This window comes from Leguminivora glycinivorella, chromosome 11 (genome assembly GCF_023078275.1).
Source record: "Leguminivora glycinivorella isolate SPB_JAAS2020 chromosome 11, LegGlyc_1.1, whole genome shotgun sequence".
Classification (NCBI taxonomy): domain Eukaryota; kingdom Metazoa; phylum Arthropoda; class Insecta; order Lepidoptera; family Tortricidae; genus Leguminivora; species Leguminivora glycinivorella.
In genome coordinates, this window is record NC_062981.1 from 2,882,668 (window position 1) to 2,901,271 (window position 18,604).

The 18,604-nt window shown below is 38.8% G+C and overlaps 3 protein-coding genes across 4 annotated transcripts; all 3 read left to right on the plus strand.

The window, feature by feature from the left end:
- Window positions 1-8,254: 8,254 nt before the first annotated feature.
- On the plus strand, window positions 8,255-11,418 carry LOC125231362 (odorant receptor 67a-like). Its single transcript, XM_048136807.1, has 4 exons — window positions 8,255-8,369; window positions 9,596-9,791; window positions 10,331-10,545; window positions 10,727-11,418. The coding sequence occupies exons 1-4, from the start codon at window positions 8,255-8,257 to the stop codon at window positions 11,416-11,418; spliced, it is 1,218 nt and encodes a 405-aa protein (XP_047992764.1).
- Window positions 11,419-11,837: 419 nt separating this feature from the next.
- Window positions 11,838-14,467, plus strand: LOC125231215. The gene is made up of 2 exons (XM_048136593.1): window positions 11,838-12,257; window positions 12,971-14,467. Exons 1-2 carry the CDS (start codon window positions 11,913-11,915, stop codon window positions 13,379-13,381), a joined length of 756 nt encoding a protein of 251 aa, XP_047992550.1. The 5' UTR covers window positions 11,838-11,912; the 3' UTR covers window positions 13,382-14,467.
- Window positions 14,468-14,555: 88 nt separating this feature from the next.
- On the plus strand, window positions 14,556-18,427 carry LOC125231217. Of its 2 annotated transcripts, XM_048136595.1 has the most exons (3): window positions 14,556-14,987; window positions 16,216-16,621; window positions 16,868-18,427. In XM_048136595.1, the coding sequence occupies exons 1-2, from the start codon at window positions 14,634-14,636 to the stop codon at window positions 16,597-16,599; spliced, it is 738 nt and encodes a 245-aa protein (XP_047992552.1). In that variant the 5' UTR covers window positions 14,556-14,633; the 3' UTR covers window positions 16,600-16,621; window positions 16,868-18,427. The 2 variants fall into 2 exon arrangements, with proteins under 2 accessions (XP_047992552.1, XP_047992551.1); XM_048136594.1 differs by having other exon boundaries at window positions 16,216-18,427.
- The last annotated feature ends 177 nt before the right edge of the window (window positions 18,428-18,604 follow it).

An 18,604-nucleotide genomic window follows, 5' to 3' on the forward strand; every position in this document is an offset into this window, starting at 1 on the left:
TAATAAACTAAACATTGACAGACAGACCGACGGACAGAGCGGCACCATAAGGGTTCCTTTTGTACCTTTTTGGTACGGCACCCTAACAATCGGCAATATCATGATTGAGCGGCCGTGTCACACCTCAGACACTGGCGATTAAATACATGAAAGAGGCGCGTTCCTAGCACACTAAGCTCGTGTAGGTGAAAGCGTACTATGCTTGTATGAGTGACATATGACAGGTCGACTGTTCGCGTTTTTGACAGACGGTAACCGTGAGGTAACCGAGAGGGGGTGGGCGGCACTTTCAGCGGGGAGCGGGAGTGGCCATACTGTATGATAATACTCTTTTCACCACACCAACTGGTAAAGGCTTTCTTTGCTATTCGAAAACGGATAGCAAAATTGCATTTTATTCACAAGGGGGCAAAGTAATTTCATACAAATTTTAACTCGATGTCTTAATCTGGCTGCTAGATTTTACCTATAAATGATTATTTTGAATCATAAATATTGAATAAATTGATGGATTTGATTTATTTTGATGTTTTATAATCATTATTTTGTTCGTGTTGGTGTGGTGAAAAATTTTGTGTTTCACTCGGTGGCAAAGTTTGTTTAACCTTCGTGCCTTGATACCCTCGCAACGCTCAAGATTCCACTTTTTGAACCACTCGCTACGCTCGCGGTTCAATATTGGAATCTTTCGCTTGCTCAGGTATCAATATTGGCACGTGCGGTTAAACAACTACTTTGCCCCCTTGTAAAACAAATAACTATTATTATACTGTGGCCGTGTCTGTTCTTTCATAATATTATCCATTTGTTTCCCAATTTTCAGAAGTCCAGGTGCCGTAGCCGAATGCGTTTCTGCGACGCGAAACGAAAACGAAAAGCCGCGAAAGGTAGTCTGGCTCTGTCGCGCCAATACGCAAGAGCGATAGAGATAGACATCTACGAGCGTTTCGTTTCGTGAGCGTTTCGTGACCGTTTTGTGCCATTCGGCTACGTACCCAGATGTACAAATTGTACAATACAGAAATATGCTGAGTATAAAAGTCCTGATTTCACGTCGAGGATGCTTACACCTTGTCCTTTGAGACCTTTTATTAGGGTTTTAGCGCTTATTACATCTACACAGTTGCCGGATGCTTTTTGCAAAGGTAAAGTTATTTTAGTTATATTTTTTTTGTATCAGTTTGTATTTCTTTCAATATGTATATTTTATACATGTACAGTCAACCAATTGGAACCCTAGGCCACTCTACAACCATGTCAAAATGAAAAGCAATAAGAGATTTCTTACAATCTGATTTATAACGTCACTGTGACATAGTTCTACAGTGGCCTAGGGTTCCAATTGGTTGACTATACTTTTACATTTAGAGACGTGGTAGCGCTTTACTTTAGTTGAATTCATATTATTTTTCACAGTATTTTGTTTTTTTTGTTTCACTCGGTGGCAAAGTTTGTTTAACCTTCGTGCCTTGAAACCCTCGCAACGCTACAGATTCCACTTCACGCTCGCGGTTCAGTATTCGCTTCCCGCGCAAGCGAAAGATTCCAATATAATATTGAACCGCAAGCGTAGCGAGTATCAATATTAACATCGGGTAACAACTTTGCTCCCTTGTAAAACAAATAACTATTGTATGTAATGTTGACATGTAAAAGTGCCTCTGTGGCCCACTTGCCGAATAAATGTTTTGACTTTGACTTTTTGTAGTAAGGAAAGTATTTTTTTATTTATATCTCTGAAATTAGCACTTCCAAAGACACTTGAACTTGTTCCAGTTTTTGGTAGGTACTTAGTTCTAGTAGGTTCTAGGTAGTCAGTTCTTCATTGACATCCTACTTCTATGGTTATGACCACTACAGAGCAATATACAGGCTGTATATCGTCACTACTTTAAAAAAAACTTGTATCTTCGTCTGTCAATGAAAAAAAAATGTAGTAAGTATTGTATGGAATGCATATAGACTTACTGCGTTTTAACTTTGAGAAGCAGCGTGAGATACGAGATTTTTTCAAAGTAGTGACGATATATACATAATATTGTGTTGAAAAATGCCATACGAATGTGGACTACCTTTGAGACAGAAACGAGCAGGTATGTGTACATTACCGGTCTAATCTTTGGAATGTTGGGTAGCATTGTACAGGGACGGCTTATTGAGGATGTAGTCGATAAATCAATCATACATTATTAGCACTATTCTATAATTATTATTATTTTATGAATCTTAGTGACATCTAGCGACATAGATTGAAGGTTGCTAACGGGGCGGGGTACGGTATTTAGCAAAGATACTTATATGTAACTTCGCAAAGACCAAGATGGTGTTACAGCTTTGGGCGACGCTCGGCTAGATGGCGTTAATTTGAATATTTGGCATTCTAACACATATCACGCTAATAATATGGGCCAAATTGTCAAAACTGATGTTAAAAAGTTTTAAGCCTGTGTCGAGAGATGGCAGTCTATGCACTGTGATTACACATTTTACTGTGACAGTAACTCTCTATAATACTTGATCCTCTTTGGTATTTAGTATGGAGTTTATCAGTCCTTTGTAATCGTCCTTGCTAATATGTTCAATTGTTCATCAGTACGAGTATCATCTATACGCTCTGACCGTGAGACATGGTTCTAAATTCAAATTACAGTTACAATACGTAATTACTTAACTGTTACCATTCTCCGTCCAAAAGAAGATTGTAACAACTAAGGTTGCTCATCTCATATCACACTTTTAGGTACAGCTTTTTTAGGTACCCTAAGGATTTTTACGGAAGAACGATTTAGATCCTAATCCTCCAACATTTGAAAACTTCACAAATCAAACCTACCCAGCCTTCATACATCTAAGCACGAATCGTGAATGCCCACATTTATTATGAAACCATTGTGGGTTCTATAAATGTGTAATATATAGCGTCCTAAGCTAACAGTCTGAATTAGGCATTAGAGTAGGGATGTGCTGATGACGGTACTTCATTCTGATTTTGAGAACATATTGGTACCGAAAACGAAGGCGAATGTCGGGGACGGTACAAGAACCAAATACAAGATATGGACTTTTTTCGAGGGGAATACAGTTTATTTATAAATTGCACAATGTTTATGATTTACAGAGATGATGTAACTCGTTAAGTAATAAAATTATTGCCTGGCTCGATGCTCGCATCCAACACGTACCGTGTCTTAATTATCTCCCTACAGGCTTTTGCCTAGCATTCGCCACGCAGCATCCACCATTGTGCTCTTACCATTGATGGTAAACATTGCATCGCTCCTGTACCGCTGGCCGGCCTTCAATATACATATGTTCTTGAAGATGTCAAGGTAGTATCGGACCGTAAATTCTATAAGTGAGACTTCATTCCATAAATATATAGAAAGGTACCTATGGTAATTTAATAACTGGGAAATGTAGCCAAATTTTCGGGACATGTCCCTACCTTATGGGTAAGTGCCTACTCTCCCACCTTCGAGTGCCGTCGACGTCCGGACCGTATTTGTGGATTTCAAGCCTATTTTAGGACAACGTTAGGATCCGACATTAATATTAATATTAAAGATTAAAGATCTTTTCCCCTCACTAGCTCGGAAACACGTGTTTTGTCCTTTAATACCAGCGGGTAAAAACGCATTTTATCCACTAGTGGGTAAAGTAATTTGACCTTGAATAAAGTCAAATTGACTGCTTTAAAATGGATAAAAATAGGTTAATCTAGTAATAAAGATGATTTACCACCTGTGGAACTACTGGAAGCAGTGATAAACGCATTTTTTGCGTTGTAGTTTCCTCGCTATAGTGAGGGGAAAAGTTTTGTGTTACACTCGGGTGCAAATGTATTTTACTTCTCGTGTGTTAAAAAACTCGCAAGTTCAGGATTATATTCTCGAACCACTCGCTTCGCTCGTGGTTCAACTATAGAATCCTTTCACTTGCTCGTTTTTCAATTCCACACTCGGCGTTAAAATACAACTTTGCCCCCTTGTATAACAAATAACTATTTTCTCGCTAAATCTAAAATAGGTTTTAAATAATCTTATCTACCTTTTACTTATTATAGAATACCTACATAATTGAAATGAACTATATTTATTCAAAAGACATCGGTAGATGTAAAACTAACTTGAAAATACTAATTAATATAATACTACTCTATTAAAACTAACATTACTATAAAACTAAATTCTATGTTATATGTTATTATATATGTTAATTATGTCGACACTTAACCTCACTTAACATCATATTTTAAAGGGAAAAATATATAGATTAGGTTTATCGACTTTGAACCCTTGAGTACCAAGTATTTACTTTATTAATGTTAAGTTTTTTTTTTACATGGCAACCCCACAAACTCCGAATTAGTCCCTAGAGTCTAAAGGATAACAAGCTTCCCCTTCCAATTATAAATCGACTTAGAACTAAGATAACTTACATATGAGAAACGTAGGCGGTTAATGCCTTTTAGAATGGCAGCTTTCTCGTCTTACCAACAAATTGGTACTGAAACTTGATTTTTACACCAATATAATTAAAATCAGACACCAAGCAGTTTGTGAAGGAGGTTTCACTTTTATCTGGGTGTCTGGTGCCGTAGCCGAATGGCATTTCTACGACGCGAAACGAAACGCCGCGAAAGGTAGTCTGACTCTGTCGCGCTAATACGCAAGAGCGATAGAGATAGATATCTACGAGCGTTTCGTTTCGTGAGCGTTTGTGCCATTCGGCTACGCACCCTGTGCACGGACAATTTTCTTGCACAACGGCTTAGCCAAGCCATAGGTACAGGCGGGGAAACGCGGCAAGTATCCTAGAGACGATGCCCCGGGCAACCCTCGTAATCTCAGAGGAAAAAATCGTAATACATCTACTTACATACTTCTGATGGCGCTACAACTCTTTGTGGGTCTTGGCCTCCTCCACTATCTTTCTCCAGTTGTCGCTATCTCTGGCAACCCTCCTCCAGTTGGTATATTGCCTCATTCTCCTAAGGTCCTCTTCCACGCAGTCAAGCCACCTTTTCCAAGGTTTAGTCCTAGGCAGCAAACACCCATTGACGAGGAAATCGCGACACGAAAATGGAGATGGATTGGACACACTCTTCGGAGAGGGGAAAGAAATAACGCGAGCATTGCTCTCGACTGGAAACCGCAGAATGCAAGTCGTGGCCTCGGGCGCCCTGTCCACTCATGGAAGCGGTCCATCGAAAATGAGCTACGGGCGGCTGGGTTGAGCTGGAGCGAGGCCACAAGGGTCGCTGAAGACAGGAAGGCGTGGCGCGAGCTCGGGAAGACCCTTTGCACCTCTGGGGTGCCTTAGGACTACAACAACAACAACAACAACAGTCCTAGGCCTTCGTCCTGAAACATAATTTTGGGAGCCCTTATATCTGACATTCTTTCAAGGTGACCAGCCCATCTCAGCCGCTGGGATTTGCAGAACCTAACAATAGTCTCAATACATCTAGAACAATTAATTAAGTTGCACAACTGTAAATAATTAGTTACCTCACTAATTTTGTATGATGATGAAGAAAGGAGGTCTTCCTTTCTTCATCATCATACAAAATTAGTTATTTATTTAGAACATTTTTCTAGAAACTTGTACCTAGGTCATTTAAGACGTAGTCGTCGCGCGTCGTTCAATTCATATATATTATGTATTGTTGGACCTGGGGTATCCTGGAGGGTATCCTTAAATAACACAATATCCTGTTAAAGGATTTGTATGTTTAGTATGTTATGAAGTAGTATAATGACCATATATTTCTCCCCAAGAAACGTAAATAAAGCGCTTTGCAGATGGACACACAATTTCACGGGCGACCGGGCGCCGGAGATGGCCACTTACCGAACCATTGTGAGCCGCTAATAGGGTTAAAATGGAGAAGAAACCTGCGACCACTGCTCCTAGCATCTTTGAGGTACCCCACAGAGATTTTTTAGTTTTAAACTAAGCTATGATCGTATAAAATAACCTAGCAACTACCTATAAAGCCCACGGCCACGGCTAATAATAGTCAATGACGACTACATAAAAAGATGGCATTCTGTTTAGTCCGTCAGTTAGATCGTCCAAAACCGTCACGTGACGTCCTAGGCGTGACGTCACGTGAAACTTCAACGCACTGTACGTACCGTCGTCATTTTTCGATTACGAGAAAAAAGAAAAAATACGTGTCTAAAATTATTTGATAATCTAACTGACGGACTAATTAGTTTTTTTTAGTCATCTCGCCTATTAGCCAAATTTATTATATATTACTACACCACTTACCGAACCATTGTGAGCCGCTAATAGGATTCTAATGGGGAAAGAACCACTGTACCAATCCGTATTTAATTTAGGTACATATCCCTCGGCAACTTTACTGTTCTCATACAAAAGTGCCCCAATAGTTGTCACTTGCAAAACGGTTTCTACTTTTTGCCATAATTTACGTTAAGAAAAATTTAACACTGTTTTAGCTGACTATAAGGTAAGAGGTTAGGCAAAATATTTATTTTATTAAAAAGTACTACAATAAGGTAAACTCATAACACACAGCTGCAAATAATTTATTCAGTGGTGTCAATTTATAATTACAGTTGCGGCAGCAGGTGTTACAAAACACCCTTTTGCATAATGAAGTAGTTACGGGATAGTCAGCCTACACATTTTTTGAGTAAATAATAAATAATACTTAATTACGGACTATGAGTAAATAGTACATGTCACAAGCGTCACTTGTTTAATTTTGTAAATTGTTCTCCCTAAGGCCGTTTTCACATTATCCGAGTGTGATGAAAACAGTTTAATATAACTACTTAGCGCAGTATAGTGATGGTCACAATCACAATCTTACCTACTTATTAACCTGCTAACCGATTAAAGATAAATTAAATGAAAAGAAATAACTGCACCCATGAATAATCATTTAAGACGACTATAATAGTTTTGTACTCGTATGAAAAGGCGATTTCGCGCACGCGCGGCCCATCCCCACTATCCCCAGTCGTCTCAAACTTAACCATATCCAGTGCCAATGCGTGCTACGCGCTACGAGCGAAGACCGAAAACATCTGGAATCCCGTAGAGCGTAGCTAGTCGGCGTCTACGAACAGAGCGCCCGCCCAGCGGGATGCTGATTGTAGTGAATGGGATAGGCACCTAAATTACACTAAAAATTGTATTTATTTTTGCAGTGTTTTTTTTACTACGGCCCGCTTGTTGCTAAGCAGTCTCAGTAGCTTACAGACACCGTGCGCGTTGCCGAAATCTCAGTACCCTCCTTCGCTATGGCAACCTTCCTTACCGGCAGGAACACAACACAACATTATATTATAAGCGACTTATATCCAAGCTCGCTCTCAGCTCGCATCTTGTCCACGTCCTCTGGTCAACGCGACAATGGTATAAATGAACAATCACGACTGCAAACCGCGACACAGCGCTAAACAACATCGATCTAATTGGCCTGCCTGTTTCACTGCAGTCTGCAAGCATCCGAGACTATTCGGTGCTCTTGGTAAAATCCCTTTAAATGTCATGTCTGAAATGTGCCAACTCTAAAGAATGTTGACAAAAATTCTGGAAATTTTCATGAGAAAATTCTTGCGATCACTTAAAGATATAAGGTTGGGCAATAAATCTGCAAGAAGAATACTTAGGGCATTTTATGACATTGTTACTTGCCCAGTGGTCTTACGATTGACAGTTTCACAATCCCGCGCAAATATTCAAAAGTTGTCTGGAGTAAATCACTGCTATATTGCGTTACTTCTAAGTAACTATTTGTCTCTAGCCGAGCTGTTGGTCTGTTGGTTGGTACCTACCTACTTCTAAGATGCCACAAGTGCCACAACGTAGTAGGTAGATAAGTTATAATAAAGACGTGGGTTTCGTTATTACCAAACTAAAATGGAGTTGGGTGGGACATGTTGCTAGGCAGAGTGATGGCAGGTGGAGTAAAATATTAACGGAATGGTGGCCGCTTACAAATGTAAGAAACGCCTGGCATCCGTTGACTCGTTGGGTCGACGACATCCGGCAAATAGCGGGTCACAACTGGATGAGACTAGCCCAGGACCGGGAGAAGTGGCGTAGGTACTAGAAGAGAGGTCTATGCTCAGCAGTGGGCGATAAAGGGCTGATATGATGATGATGTTGATGAAGTGGAACAATTTTTGGTCGAGTGATGCCGCACTACGCATCTGACGCACGTTATCAATAATTTGTTTGATCTTGTTTTCTCTGCAGAGGCAGGGGCAGCATGATTGAGACGTTAGACAAGTTCGGACTCGCGCACTGCGACCTGCCGACCATGATGTGGAATGTCGCGGTGATGCTGCGAGTTGTGGCAGTGAAGATCGAGGGAGGCGCCAAATGTAAGATTAGGAGTAGATTACTTAGTTGAGAACTGAAACACCAGCTCGATAATTTGCCACCTTCGTCACCAGGCTTGACATTCTTGTCAGTTGCGGCCGCAACTACCGCTCTGGCATCGGACTTACATTTGCGTTAGAGCCGCAACATAATGAACGAACGCTACGTACTTAATACATAATGATATCAAAGGCTAGAAGATGATGACATTGATTACACTCGCGGCCTTTCTGTCGGTCGAACTCTGTAGATAAGTTCAGCCTAGTACACTGCAACCATGATGATTGATACCGAATATCGCCGTGATGCTGCGAGTGGTAGGTAGTAAGATTCGATTTCTGTAGGTACAGGACATAAGTGCCCTAATATAAGTGTACTTTAACTATCGTGTGTTATTTAACTAGACCTCGCGACCACGGGAAATACACCCATTTACCTAAACGTCAACCCCATTAACAAAATAATTCAAAACGGTTCATCTTGGTATTTATTAGGTAAACGAGTAGTGATTCCCTCGTTTTGTAGGCTTAAATCCAATCCCATGGAGTCAAATTAGAATTAGAGTAGGTATTCATTTGACATGTCCATAAGATGTGTATTTGTTTGTGACAATCACCGCCATTCTCTCACGCATGATATATAGTATGTACGTAGATCTTCCTCTTAGCAATTGGGGTCAAACCGCTAAGACCACGGAATTGACGGAATCCAGCGCGCGTCAGCTGTATATACCAAGAACAACGGCGCTTCTTAGTACAATCACGAATAACCAAAGCTGGGGGCTGGCCAATTCGCTAATTCGCATTGCCATTGCCATCCAACGTGCCTTCTACTGTTTCTTCATCATCCTCCTTGCGTTATCCCGGCATTTGCCACGGCTCATGGGAGCCTGATGTCCGCTTTGACAACTAATCCCAAGATTTGGCGTAGACACTAGTTTTTACGAAAGCGACTGCCATCTGACCTTCCAAACTAGACCTTATTGGAATTAGTCCGGTTTCCTCACGATGTTTTCCTTCACCGAAAAGCGACTGGCAAATATCAAATGACATTTCGCACATAAGTAAATTCCGAAAAACTCATTGGTGCTAGCTGGGGTTCGAACCCGCGACCTCTGGAACGAAAGTCGAACGTACTTACCGCTAGGCTACCAGCGCTTTGACAAGAAACAGTAGAAGGCTGAATTCAGCCTTCTACTGTTTCTTGTCAATAAATATTTACCTTTTAGCAATCTCAGTATTCTTCTACCTGTTCGCGACGGTGAACATAGTGCTATATTTCTTCAACTACTACGCGTCGATGCTGGTGTTCGTGTTGGTGGGGTGCCGCGAGTCGGGGGACATGCTGGCCGGCATCATGGTAATCTCCATCAGCATGAACAGCCTCATCGGCATCAACAAGCTCTTCTACATTTACACACACCAGTGAGTAGCTGCGTAATGGCGCAATTTCATTAGTCGATAACTCGTTCGGTATACAGCATACGGGGAGTCCCCGCAGGCGAGATAACAACCAATGAAAGTGGAGCAATTTAATTGGTCGTTAACTCGTTTGGTATGCAGCATGCGGCGGGGACTCCCCGCAGGCGAGATAACAACCAATGAAAGTGGAGCAATTTAATTGGTCGTTAACTCGTTCGGTATGCAGCATGCGGGGATTCCCCGCAGGCGAGGTAACAAGTATCACCCAATGAAAGTTACTATTACTATTTAATTTCCCCGAATGCGGGCCCTGTGGCATGCATTCTAGAAATCTCTCGCATCCCGAATGCGGACCCTATCGACTAATGAAAACGTTTCCCCAAATGCGGGCCCTGTGGCACGCGTGCCATAAATCTCTCATACCGTAGCCCGCATGCGGGCCCTATCGACTAACGAAATTGCGCCATAGCTCAGTTAGCGACTGTCAGTATTAACACATTCAATTCCAAATGACCATCTCTGAGTACAAATCAATTTTTCAGAGACAAAGTGCAATCATTGGTGGCCGATTACATAGCGTACGACCGCGTGACTGCGTGGCCCGGCACCACGGCCCTAATGGCCGCGCTCATGAGGAATGTCAAGACCAGGCTGATATTATTCTGGGCCGTCACCATGGGCAACGCCTTCATCTTCAATCTGCAGCCACTTGTGATGCCGTCGAGGCTCAATTTGTATGATAAACATGTGGTCTATGGTAAGAAATTGTAATGATTGGTTTAAAAAATTACCATGCTAATTGTTATTCCTAGCTATATAGAAAAACATATTTGTTGTGAGCATCAACAGAAATCTTCAATGGTAACGGATTTTTGGTGACGATTTCGCGATACTCTGAAACTCCTCCTGTTTATTAAAATATGCCCATTTAATTCCAGGTTTGAAATTTATCCTGAATATAACGAACTACCCGTTTGCTGTAGCCAATATAGTTGCCTGTACCTTCTTCATCTGCTACATAACCTCAAGCATCGGCGGCCTTCTCATCGTAACCTGCGGCTATAGTGAAGTAAGACTCCTGACCCTTAGTCAAGAAATGCGAGATCTCTGGAGCGATGCCCATAAGCACTACAGTGAGAATTTTGAAGGAGATAGTCATGACAAACACGCAGCAAAAGAATTGAATAATTACATAAACTATCGCTTGCAAGCCATAGTTAAAAGCCACGCGATTAATATTGATATTGTAAAGAAACTCGAAGGTCTATTCCGAAACGCAATCGCAGTAGAATTTATCCTGCTCACAGCAGGCCTTATTGTTGATCTCCTGGGAGGTCTGGGCGACACTTATATAATCTTGCCTTTCTCCATAATGCAAGTTAGTATGGACTGCTACTTGGGGCAAAAGCTGATGGACGCAAGCAAGGTTTTCGAGAATGCTATCTACGATTGTAAGTGGGAGAATTTCGATGTTAAAAATAGGAAGACGGTGCTGTTAACTCTGATGATGTCTCAGAGAATTCTCTCTCTGTCGGCCGGCGGCGTGGCCACGCTCAGCTTCGAATGTTTAATGGCCATGTATAAAGCTGTGTACTCCGCTTATACAGCTTTACGATCAACAATGGAGTAATGAAAAATAATATAGTTAGAGTCCGACTAAGCTTTATCTCCTCTTCATTAACATTGAAAAAGTGTGCTACCTACATCATAATTATTTACGTGTTATTTACATACACTGACTTATTTTTTAATAATTATGGCCTGGATGCAAGTCCTTTAAGCCAAGTCTTGGTTTTACTATGTTAGGCTGGCCACACACAGTCATTAAAATTCATAATCTGAAAAAATCATAATCTCATAAAAATCTGATCGAGTGCACGGAGTTCCGTACTATTTATTTTAGGTTCTTGTTAAGCGTTATACAAGATACAACAGAGAGTTTTTTACGACGGCATGAATTTTATTAGTCGTGCAATATTTGGGTGTGTATTTGAAAACCATGAACTTATCTAAATGTCACAACTGTCAAAAGTTGACAGACTTGAATGGCAAAAGAAACTTGTAAAATTATAAATATTAGATATTTATATATAATTTTCTGCAGTTCAGTTTAAACAAGATACAATGCGGTGGAGTGAAGCAATCACTCTAGAGTTTGTGAAAATATACATAAAACACGAATGCCTGTGGAACCCCGCGCACACTGGTTATAAACTAAAATATCAACGAGCAGAAGCTTACAGCAGTATTCAATCAGATTTTAAGGCGGCCACGGGCAAATCATTAAGTATTCCCGAGATAAAAATAAAGATAAAGAATTTGAGAACAACCTACTGTCAGCAAGTGCAGAAAATATTACAGAAGTCGAGCCCTGATGCCATATACGAGCCTTCTTTAGTTTGGTTTCATGAGATGGACCAATGTTTGAAACATGTACCAACTAACAGACACTCTACGTCTTATATCAATGTGAGTAATGTTGTTTGTACCTTCTGCATTTACTATGTCATAGAAGTGGAAGCAATTTTTTTTTGCCATTGATAGATACCATTTTCAATTAAGGGGCTTTTTTTTGCCATTGATAGATACCATTTTCAATTAAGGGGCTCCGTATTCATCGATTTTTGACAAGTTTTGAGTTGAAATTCCTAAATTTGTACTACAGATAGAATTATAAGACAAGCAGTTTCTTCAATCTTTTATCTCTATTTGTAAGAACCATTTTAAGAAAAAAATAAATGCTTATTTTTCTATGATTTTTAAACATGGTCTAAAAAAACCCTTTTTTCTAAATTTTATTTTAGTGAAGGATCTTACACACATGAAATTGACAAGTTTGGCGTTACCTTTCACTTTCCTAAAAATTTGTCCAAAAAACCAGTTTCTTGGCTTAAAATTGGTCAGCTTTGAGGCCAAATATCACAGAAACAATGAGCTGTGAAGTAATTATGAGATACTATTTTGTTTAAAGATGATGCTGTTAATATGATAAATAGGCTTTAGAAACTTCCATAATGTCATTGGGTTCAAATCGAAGGTCATTGGCGCAGGCACGGCCCTTAAAACAACAATTCACCTATTTTAGACCGATAGACATAGGACAATTCTTGTTTAATAGTGATACATGTTGACCAAATGGTCAACATGTATTTATAATGTGGAGTCTGACTGTTCATTTTCAGACCCACGAAATGCCAGAAGTGGACTCATCTAGCCAATTATGGGTCGACCAAGATTTACCGAATGTTAATGCTGAAGACTCCAACCCAGACCCACTCGTGCCACATACCGATGATGAGTGTGACTCCAACCAACTTGAAGACTCGGAAAATATAAAACAAGAAATACACACATCAGCACATTTTAAGAAAATTAAGAAGAAAAAACTCAAGCATAGAGCTAAAGATTACTATTCACAGTCTATAGACAGTGTCAATCAGTCAAAATATGAAGATGAATTTGATATATATGGGAAATACATAGCTTCACAATTGAGGAAGATGGATTTAAGAAATTCTTTGAAACTGAAACTGCAGATTCACAGTCTTGTCAGTGAGGCAAGGCTATCTGATTTATCAAGAAACAATATTTAAATTAAAATAAACTTTAAATTTAAGGTCCATACATACATAATTATATCAGACATGACACCCCATTTGTGTCATGTAATATTATGGCTCCAATATTATATGCAGCTAGTGTGCCCTGTATTCATCAGCATAAAATAAATATAATTGGAAATAATGTACAGTAATATAATTGGAAATAATGTAATTGGAACCCTAGGCCACAGTAGAACTATGTCAGTGACATTTTAAATCAGATTGTAAGAAGTCTCTTACTGCTTGTTATTTTGACAAGGTGGTAGCTTGGCCTAGGGTTCCAATTGATTGACTGTACAAGTGTACACATACTCAGAAAGTGTTTGAGAATCATAAGCTCTTATGTTTTTCATACTTAAGTATTATTATTAGAAAGCTATTTTCAGAAAATGTGCAATGAACAGATCTCTTATTCTATTTAATTAGGACATGCATTTTTAAGTGTTCTTTTACTTAATTTATAAGCAGTGATAAAATTATTTATAGTTTGTGTACATTTGAAATGAGTAAAAAGAGACCAAGAAATATTACATACCACATTATTAATTTGGAATGTTGAACCAAAGATAACGTTTATTTGTTTTATAGTGTAAATGTAATAAAACATGATTTATTTATTTGGCTCCTTGTCTATTTTTATTGACAATTACTTATTTACGTACTTACAAAATCATTTTCCATTTCCGTCTGCAACCAAACTAAACACGGTGATCACAGTACAAAAACGTTTCGATTATCACCATCAGCATATTCATGTCGCCCCATGCTCAAGGATTGATCCATTTCAGTATTTTCAGTGTTTATAAGCCATCATACTTTAAAAAATATTTGATATGTTGGGGCCAAGGTTTAATGAAACTGTCAGTTTGAATTTCGCCCCTTTTCTTAGTGCTAGGATTTGGTTTATACGTGGTCTAAACTGACAGGCTACGGAACCCTTTAAAATGCATAATGCTAAACACCCTTCCCACCTCCCCATTAAAAAAAAACGGATCGTTTTGTCATTACACCGGTCACGTTTTCGTAATTTTCTGCTTTCCTGTAAATTATAGTAACATGAACTTTAATACCATGAAACTAAAGTTGCTTTTGGCTTTCTCTAGAAATATACTCTGTAACAAAAAGTGTGATATTCAATTCAATCTGACAGTCATGTCATTGTCAATCAACAAATGCCGTGCTAGGGCAATGTTAATGTGTTAATAAATAAACATTTACAAAACAACAAACAATATAAGCAGAAATGAGATGGAGCGAAAAAGAAACGTGTACTTTTGTCAAATTGTACCTGGAGAATGAAGCACTTTGGAATCCCAGAGTTCCAGAGTACAAATCAAAACCAGAAAGGCACAAAGCCTATACAAAGATTATATCAGATTTTCGAGCTGCTACGGGAATGCCTTTAACGGAACCTGAAGTGAGAACGAAGATTAAGAACTTGAGATCCACCTACATCCAGGAGGTCAATAAAATACGTAAGCGTTCTAGCCCGGACTCCGTTTTCAAGCCTTCGATCAAATGGTTCTATGCTTGGCATAAACATTTTAGCAAGAGGCACAGAATAAATTTGGACGGTTTAGATGATACATTTTTGAATGTAAGTACCTATCTACGGTTTTTCATATAGTTACATTTTTTCTACTAACAATGAGCTAAACACGGAGTGGGAGCCCCACGAGTCAAACCGGGGATCCGGTAGAATAGACCCCGTCAGTGATGGCGGGATAACTTGATTCCTTTTTTATTTATTATTTATTTATTTATTTATAAAGATTAGCCAGATATTGCTTCAAACTGGGATGACTGGAAAAAGAGGGAGAGGCCTTTGCCCAGCAGTGGGACACGCTGGGCTCTAAATAATAATTTTAAAATATTCATAATATATATTACCACACCAAATATGCCTACTAAGGAGAAACATTTTATTGCCACTTAGTTATTGTAAACCTATTACTTACTAATAATATCATTTTTATTGTTTTGCTCAATAAGCACATAACTACACTACACTGACCTACTAACAAGAAATGCCTAAGATACAACATGCATTAAGTTACTTAGTTTAGGTATTTGGCATATATATATATACCGATGCACTTTAGTTGTTTGTCTACCTATCTAATCTATTTTCCTCTCTCAGTTATTCTAAGGTTAGCTGGAAGAGATCCCTTAAAGGGATAAGCTCGCCTTTGTACATAACCGTTATAATTATTCTCTGTACATGTAATTTGTTCTGTACAATAAAGTGTTTACTACTACTACTACTACTACTAAAATAATATTATGTTAAAGCTACTAAAAAATGTTGCATACAAGATTGATTTATTATTTACTAGCTTTTGCACGCGGCTTCGCTCACGTTAAATTCGAAAATTACGGAATGCTCCATACAAACTTCCACCCCCCATTTTAGAGAAGGGAGGGGATAGAAAGAGACAAAACGTAGCCCATGTCACTCTACATCCCTTCAACTACCTTCACTTAAAAATCACGTCAATTCGACGCTCCATTTCGCTATGAAAGGCGGAAAAACAAACAGACACACACACTTTCCCATTTATAATATTGATGTTTGCTTTCCTCATATTGTGTATGTTTATGTATAACATTATAATTTATCTGGAGACAGTCATTGCATAATATTTAACTTAGTTGTGTCTCGAACACAACAACAGCAGCAGATTGTACAACATAATACATAATATTCCGCAATTTTCGAATTTAACGCGAGCAAAGCCGCGGGCAAAAGCTAGTTTAAAATAAAGAATCACTATTTTTCAACCAAGATTTTGTGAAGCAAAAAAAAAAATTTTTAATTTTCACAGCATGACAAAGAAATTGACGAATCATGTCAAAAAATATGGGTCAATCCAGATGAAGTAAATGATAATTCCAACCCTGACCCCTTCGAGTCCGAGCAAGACTTCCTGCTAGTCCTCAAACCAGAACCAGGAGAAGACATAAAACAAGAAGCCTCAAGTTCATGCAAAGTAAAGAAGAAAAAATTCAAACACCGCCACAGTACCGATCAGTCCGACAGGTCATACAGAAACAGCATAGATGAAGCCAAAGAGGACGAATTTGATATTTATGGGAAATTCATAGCGTCACAGTTGAGGAAAATGAATTTGCAGAAAGCGCTGCGGTTACAGCTGGAGATTCAGAGTTTAGTCAGTGAGGCGAGGATTTCAGATATTACGGAACATTGAAATATAGAAATTAATTTTTAAGGTTATTGATTTTGTTGTTTTTGCCCACAATTGTTTCCAAAGACAGGGTAACAAGTGACATTTTAAGTTCATCATTTTGTGGTGGTCCTTGGACAAAAAATGTATTTTTGTTTCATTAAATGATGAAATGTGTAGAAAACTTCTTCAATGTCTGCCAGTTCATATTAAGTAATTTTGCCATTTATTTATTTTGATTATGAAGATAAAAAATTGACAAAATTATTTCTTATATTTTGTATTATTACAGGAAATGAAACTTACAGTTATAAAATACGATACAACATGCCTACGATGGAGTGAGCTCGCCCAAAAGATCACTGTTTGATGATTTCTTTTGCAAAAATATGAATTTATTTTTGTAGTAATTTCACTATCAGTAACTTGCAATGGCACATCAATCTATAGTTTGATAATTTTCACCAAAGGACCAGTTTTCAAGTACAAGAAAAAATAAAATAAAACTCAAAATAACGGAGATGGCTGGTCCAAGAATTTTACAGATAGTGCCAGCATAGGGTTTGTACCTGTCCATCATGCAATACTACTGTTTTCATATTACTTTTATTTTTATATTTCATACCCTGAATGATAGAGACCTCTTAGGATCTCATAGGACATAATTAGATACAGGTAATACCTATATTGCTGGCGCAATCTGCCGAAATTTTCCGACTCCAATGTAAAATGTATACTGTCTTAAAATTATAAGGATAAATAAATATAAGAAAAAGTCATGTAGCAAGTCTGATCTTTTATTGCTGTTACAGCCTCTGTTTATAATATAAACAAACATAGCTTACGTTTCACTAGTGAAAATCCAGATTTCCTGAATGTACCAATTTATTGTACCTACATTCTCACATTTGTCCTAGAAATGTATGACAAAATATACAGATGTCTGCTGCAGATCGGTTTCAGTACGAGAGTCCACGTCAATTATATCTATAACTAAATTAAGTACTTCAATTTTCACAAATTACGAGTTCAGTAAAACAAAACAAATTATGGAAGCCTTACGGCTGAGCATGGTTTAAAAAACTAACCATCTAAAAACTTAAGTTATAAATATTTAACGTTAAAAATCGATTTACACCAACTTTTTCTTGGACAACTTTATAGTGTAGATCGATATTTAACTTAGACTAGAGAAGACCACAATCTTTATTTCAACAATCTCAAAAATAATACTAACAACATTTCATTACAATCCGATTGAGTCCAATGTGCGTTTATCGTAGTAGAAACTTTGGCAATGATTATCGAGTTCAACCCTCGTGTGGAAAGTTGTTGACACTGAATATTCTGGGTGCCACTGCCAATGAAAGGGTGTTTTATCTTAATTATTACCTCTTAATTATTTACTCTTTAATTGTTATTTGCCTGCTTTTGCTCTCCTGGTTTACAGTTAGTAATTAAGCTAGGAACATACTACGCGGACGTCCGCGGTCGCGCGACCGCGACCGATCAGTGTGCACGGTCTTCGAGACGTGGCTTCGGCTGACCAAAATATCCAGTGAGCCAGATTTCGATCGGACGCCCGTGCGCTCAAGGCCACGTCCACGACCGACGACCGATAGTTTGCACGGTTAAGTGTATATTGATTGTCTAGATCCGCGTCCGCGTAATATGTTCCTAGCTTTAGGCGGGGTCCACAGTGTCCACACTGACCGAGCAGCAATGCCTCGCGCGCAAAACGTCCATGCTCGAGCGAACACGTTTGCCTCGCCCGAGCCAATTTGCGCGGGAAGATGGCGGCCCTCAGGCAGCTGTTCAAAATTCAACTTGCTTAAAAAATAAGAACTTTGACGTAACGTTCTTTAAAAACATAATTTAAGTACATTTCAAAGTGTTTCTCAAATGAAAATAGTATTATAATATTTCAAAATGAGCAAAAACAAGCAACCGGGGCAATAAAAAATATTGGCACTTAAGAACAACATTTAAAGTCACACCACTGAGTACCAAACAGTACGCTTAGCCTAAC

Coding starts and splice junctions, on each gene's coding strand:
- LOC125231217 (XM_048136594.1), top strand. CDS start 14,634: ATGAGATGGAGCGAAAAAGAAACGTGTACTTTTGTCAAATTGTACCTG. Junction 14,988..16,215: donor TAGATGATACATTTTTGAAT/GTAAGTACCTAT, acceptor TAATTTTCACAG/CATGACAAAGAAATTGACGA.
- LOC125231362 (XM_048136807.1), top strand. CDS start 8,255: ATGATTGAGACGTTAGACAAGTTCGGACTCGCGCACTGCGACCTGCCG. Junction 8,370..9,595: donor GATCGAGGGAGGCGCCAAAT/GTAAGATTAGGA, acceptor TTTACCTTTTAG/CAATCTCAGTATTCTTCTAC. Junction 9,792..10,330: donor TTCTACATTTACACACACCA/GTGAGTAGCTGC, acceptor TCAATTTTTCAG/AGACAAAGTGCAATCATTGG.
- LOC125231215 (XM_048136593.1), top strand. CDS start 11,913: ATGCGGTGGAGTGAAGCAATCACTCTAGAGTTTGTGAAAATATACATA. Junction 12,258..12,970: donor ACTCTACGTCTTATATCAAT/GTGAGTAATGTT, acceptor GTTCATTTTCAG/ACCCACGAAATGCCAGAAGT.